The 6,000-nt window shown below is 47.1% G+C and overlaps 1 protein-coding gene across 5 annotated transcripts in view; it reads right to left on the minus strand.

Annotated features, from left to right (window-relative positions):
- LOC142566730 (uncharacterized) overlaps window positions 1-2,564 on the minus strand; it is a 106,037-nt gene extending 103,473 nt beyond the window's left edge. For 2 of the 5 annotated variants that reach the window (XM_075677591.1, XM_075677588.1), the window contains exon 1: window positions 2,258-2,406. In XM_075677591.1, coding sequence (XP_075533706.1) covers window positions 2,258-2,374 — 117 coding nt within the window. In that variant the 5' untranslated portion in view covers window positions 2,375-2,406. The other 3 variants (XM_075677592.1, XM_075677593.1, XM_075677590.1) reach the window with 3 other exon arrangements.
- Window positions 2,565-6,000: the final 3,436 nt, after the last annotated feature.

Consider the following 6,000-nt stretch of genomic DNA (forward strand, 5'->3'; position numbering starts at 1 on the left):
ACAAGCCTCAGGTGAGACTGCGGTCGATTAGGTCACCGCGCTACGAGGTCTCGTAGGAGCGTGCAACTTCGGTGACTTGGCGGATGACATGATGCGCGACCAGCTTGTAGAAAAAACTACTAGCAAACACTTGCGTGAACGTCTTTTACTGGAAGAGTCTCTTACGCTTTCTCGAGCCCTTAGCATTGTGAGACAGCATGATCAGGCGACTAGAGAAGCGAGAGAACTTGCATGACATGAAGCACAAGTGCATCACGTTAAAAACACAAACACTTCAAATATGAGAGAAAAGCACTGTGGCACGTGCACATGCTATAAGATGCCAACTGAAAGTCATCGAGCTCCGAAAGAGCAAGAATGTTATCGTGGTTATTTATACCATCTGGCGAATAGCCCTCACTGCAACGCTAAGACACAGAAGTGTCGCAGATGTGGAAAGACTGGCGACTGGCCATCTAGGAAAGGTGTGCAGGTCTTTCCGAAAGTCTGTAAAACAATTCAGCACGTCATGAAAGACGACACAGATACAGCTGACACCGACGATCACGTAAGTGTTTGTCACATCTGGAGCCGTAAGAAGGGCATTTACACAGTGTGGAAAATTGAAGGAATTTCCGTGTCGTTCCTGATTGACACTGGATCATCGGTTTCAATCCTAGCCAAAGAACATTACCGACGTCATTTCGATTACTGTATTTCCTCTGACATCAACATCCATCCAGCTGCTTGATTATTCTAAGTCAGCAATTCCTATAAAAGGATGGTTCATTGCTCCAGTTTCATTTCAAGGCCGATGCACTTCTGTCCTTCAGTACGTTGTGTCGGGAGGAACAACCATTCTTGGCTTTAGATGGTATTGCGGCTCCAGATATGAATATTCAAGGGTCATCTCTCAGGTGTCTGCTAATGACACAAGAAACTCCTGTGCTACCTGCTGAATTACGTTCAGGGTTCGAGAACTTGTTTGAAAAGCAGCTAGGAACTGTCAAAGGTTTCACTCACAAGGTCAGAGTTCGCGCATCTCTTCAACCTGTGACCAGCAAACAGACGACTACCACTAGTCATTCGTGAGCAAGTCTAGGCAGAAGTACAAAAATTAGAAGCTCAGGACATCATTGAGCGCGTCGATTGTTCAGAGCGGGTCTTGCCAATTGTCGTAGCCAGAAAAAAGGATGGCTCGATTCGCATGTGCATAGACCTACGAGAGCCAAACAAAGCTATAGTAGTGGACAGTTTTCCCCGGCCACAAACTGAGGAACTTTTGAACAGCTTAGCTGGTGCACAGCGATTCTCTAAGCTAGATTTAGCTTCTGCATACCATCAGTTACCACTAAGCCCAAAGAGTCGTGATCTTATGACGTTTATAATGCACGACGGACTATTGCGCTTTAAGAGTGTTTGCTTCGGACTGGCATCGGCACAGTCAGCATTTCAGAAGATGATGCATATGATCCTCAAAGGATGCAAATGCGTCTTGGTTTACACCAACGAAATAATCAAGCATTTGCGCACTGTTTTGAAACGGCTCTCTGATGCTGGCCTCAAGCTCAACCATTAATGTGTTTTTGACGCCGCACAGTTGACTTTCCTAGGCCATGTTGTCAGTGCCAAAGGGTTATTCCCACTGATGTCATCTATCGAGGCGATAACCAAGGCACCATCACCTACAAATATCAATGAACTTCACTCGCTGCTGGGACTCGCAGGCTTCTACACCAAGTTCATCCCGCATTTTTCAGATGTTGTGGAGCCAATACATGCTTTGCTTCGAGGAAACTCGCCTCATTTACAATTTTGTCATGTCAAATCTCACCTTAGAATATGAACAGAAATTAAGGCATGTTAGTTTATGTGGACCCACAAGAACGCGACAAAATCTCACTGAGAAAAAAGCGTTCACTCCTAAGGAAAGGCACATGGCTCGCATGTTCAACGAGGACAAGTAGCAGTACTTGCCCACATGCAAAACCTTAGGCACAGGACGAGGAATTGCACAGGGCGAGGAATTTGACGTTAAAAGCAAAAACCACAATTTAATGGCTCAGTGCGCTTCAGCCGTATTCAACCCAACTGAAATTCGGCTAGAAATAGAGCAAGCTCGCACGGCCACCCAACCATAAGTTGACTGGCCGTGAGAGGCAGCGCCCCTTGAATACCGCCAACACGTAACCTGATGTTCAGCCCAACACGAGAAATTATGCTACGTATCACAATGCCGGAACGACAAGGATTAAAATTCGCAAGGTGGCATACCCACATTTTGGCGGATATCCAGCACAAAACCCGACGAAGTACAAATGCGAGTGCCGGACAAGAGCTTGCTCGCATGTCCTATCCTATAAGTTGAATAATTGAAGACTACTAGCAGTGACATCAACAGTAGCAAAAGTAGAAACGATGATACAATATTACTCACGTTTGTCAAGGAGGAGCAAATAAAGAGGCGCAGTCAAAATAACCCCCACCAGAACGAAGACACGCTCGACCAAGGCGCTTACATGCGCACGCGCTCGTGCTACAATTGGCTACAGTTGCTGCAGTGTATGTACTATAATATGGACAGTGCGTTCAGGAAGCGCTCGCCGCTGAGGCGCTTCATGTAGATAGCACGAGATGGCGCTCTAGGAACATGGGCACTAGAGTTACTGTATGTGCTACCAAAGGTACGGCGTTGCTACGTTGCTACGGCGGGCCCCAACGTTTAGACTAGGTTCAGTTTTCAAACTCCCGTGACTGCGTGGACCCACCACCAATCCTCGCATCTCGTGGCGCTGCTGTAGCACTTTGCTCGGTCAGCACGGCACGGACGGGACGACGAAGCACTGTCCGTTGTTTATCTGTTTTGGCTTTTGCTGCAGTCTCGGTGCATTTTTGCGACACTCTTGTGCGTTTTGAAGAGTTTACGGGTCGTATCATCCAATTTTATTTGGTGACGCGAATGCATATTGATGCTCCGTTCCTGCAGCGATAACCTACTGTGAATGTGCAAGTCTGCTCGCAAGGGAGCAAAGCTCACGTAGGTTTCAACATTGCACTTGCGAATGCAGTGCTCTGATAAAAGAAATAGTGTTAGCTTCATTTTTTTCATCCTGAAATGAAGTGCTAAGAGTGCGTATATACCGTGTGTCCCAGCTAACTTCAGCTATAGTCTTAAAATACGCGAATGCCGCTTAGTTGGTCACAACCAAGGTAATGCTGTTTGCCGTAGCTTGGAGATATTCAAATTATATTAAGTGCGCCTAGTTAGGTAATGCGTAGTTAATTCATGATTTATATATATATATATATATATATATATATATATATATATATATATATATAATTAATAACTGATTAATTTACCCGCTTAGGTAATTCATTGCCACCACCAAAGGTCAAAGCTTCAACTCTTACCAACGACCGCGAGTTCGAGCGCCTTAACTATATCTCACAAACTGGGCCTTAATTAACATCGCCCTAATTGACCCCAATGGTCGTGGGTTAGGAAGGTTCCCCCAATGGTCTTTGGTTCGAGTGCCTTAGCTCTATTTTAATTAACTGTGCCTTAATTAACTTCGCCTAATCCACGCTGCCTTAAAGGCTAAACCCCATTAGCGCGATTTTGTGCGCGACAGCGACGAGCGACGGGTTCGCGCGACGGATCAGGCCGTCGCTTGAACAGATCGCTAGGTCTTGTCGCGCGATCGCTCGGTTTTGCAAATCTAGAATTCGTCGCTCGTCGCCCGGAAGTGCTATGAACGACTAGCCAATAGCGCAAAGCCGGAACTGGATGTACATAACTCCAGTACTTCCGATTGTCGCACGGAACGAGCAAACGATTGAATTTTTATAGGTGCAAGGATAAGAACCTACTGCAAGACTCAGAAATATTTTATGTTGCTTTTTACAGTAAAATACATCAACTTAAGTTAATAAAGCACGCGTCACGCTAGTTTCGGCGCCTATACTGCTGCCCTCATACCGGCAACACTGGGGAGACGTCGCTCGAAGTCATCGCTCGCATGGGGTGCAACTTGTAGGCGACGAGCGAACGCGACAGCCATCTCCATCGCGTCGCCTGTCGCTGTCGCGTGCAAGATCGCTTGCATGGGGTTTATACTTAACTGGCGTCGTCAACTGCCTCGATTGGTTCGCTTAGGCTCCCGTGACTTTTTTGGACCATCGTGTGGTCGCGCTAACATCGCCTCATGAGTCATACCATGCGTTCGCATTATTAATTAATTAGTACTAAGCAGCAACAGCTGATTAATAGGGCGCAGTGGACGACCGCGGCTGCTGCGGCCCTGGACTAAGGACTCCACAGCGCACACTGGGGCAGCGCAGCAGCATTATCACGGCTACGTAAAGTTTTTTAATCAATCTCCTAGACGCGAGACTATACAAACATTTAAAAACGCATCGGTGAAAACACTTGCTGAGTACGTAAGTTGCGAAATCATGGCGAAATCGGAGGACCCGAACCCCTTCGCAAACGCAGAGCTGCGCCCGCCCTCTGGCGGCAAACCAAGAAACGGGGGCATCCGCGATGTACGGCACCTACGGAGAGTTTGACAACTGAACATAGTCTAGTAACGTTGGGCGGGCCCCGCACACTCTCAAGTTCAACAAATGGCCACAGAGGGCGAAAAAATCGACCACGCGCTGCTGCTAAGAAAACTAGCACAGTAGAATGACTTCAGGATGCTTACGTTGGTTTGAACACTTTCCGCTAGAGGCGCCGTAATAAGCGCAACTTTATCTTATAAAGTTTCTCTTACAATTACCGAAGCATTTTTATTACATAAAAAAGAGGGCGAAATTATCATTGCTAATTAGATATTGTACCCTTTGTAAGAAAGTTTATTGTTTCTTTGTCACTCTAAACGCAAATAGTGTTCAGCATCATCGATCTTTCACGTGACTACTGCCTAATGTCCCACAAGCTGTATGAACGGTTGGGATGTATGGAAATTGATGAGGAAGGTACAAAAAGCCTGGGGAGTGATCACAAACGAATCAAAATCAGTTTTGGAAGGACAGTACCACTGGTAGAAACTAAAGAAAGGAAAGGTATGAGCAAATTGAATGACAGGCAGCTACAAGAAGTGGCCAAAAACATTGAAAGCATGGAATCCAAGCAACCGCAAAGGGCATGGACATACGACGAGTAAATAGGTATTTTTAAACGAGAGCTAGAGAAGGGACAGATTAGGAAACTAGGAAGTAAGCAGGGAAAATATAAACCGAAAAGCTGGTGGGACCGAGAAGTTAAAGGGGTGGAGACATCAAAATTTTCGTTCATGCGTTTGTTGATTCAAACGTTGCGTCATGCTTCAGGGAGCACGATACACACAGCGGGATTCATATATATCCGATAAATAATTTAAAAATAGCGTTATTATACCGAGCGATTTCGGTTTCGGTTTCTTGGCTCCGGGGGATGCTATGACGTCACAGAGGAGGAAACGCAACATGGCTTGGTCACGTGGCCCACAAAAAATAGTGACGTAAAACTATGCTGCGTCGTCTGCTCGCGCATACGCGTGCTCTGCCAGCAGAGGTTAACCACTGGCGATTCGAAGTGCATATCGCGATTATTGTAATTATTGCGAAGAGCGACAACAACGGTAAGAAAATATTGCGGCTTGTGAGAGTCGGTGATTCATTCCGAAGCGCCGTAAGCTTTAGCTTTGAAGTGAACTGGAAAAGGCCTAGCGACGATATCGGCGGCGCCGAACGATCAGAGGCGGTGAAGCTGCCGTCGATGCCAGAGTGACCACTCCTCGGTCGCTGATTGGCCGCTTCGCCGTACGGCTGCCGCACAAATGGTTCCCGGGCCCGTCCTCTCTACGGCAAGGAAATCTCGCCGTTCGCGAGCAAAACCGCCGTCGCACGGGGGCCCGCGAACGGCAAACGGCGTGCGGCGAGTTTCCGTGCCGGTAACGTGGACGGGCCGGTAACGTGGAAAGGCCAAGCGAAGAAGAGTCCGCTCCGAGCTGCCGAACTATGCGACTATGCGAG

The sequence above is a fragment of the Dermacentor variabilis genome, unplaced genomic scaffold (genome assembly GCF_050947875.1).
Source record: "Dermacentor variabilis isolate Ectoservices unplaced genomic scaffold, ASM5094787v1 scaffold_13, whole genome shotgun sequence".
Classification (NCBI taxonomy): Eukaryota; Metazoa; Arthropoda; class Arachnida; order Ixodida; family Ixodidae; genus Dermacentor; species Dermacentor variabilis.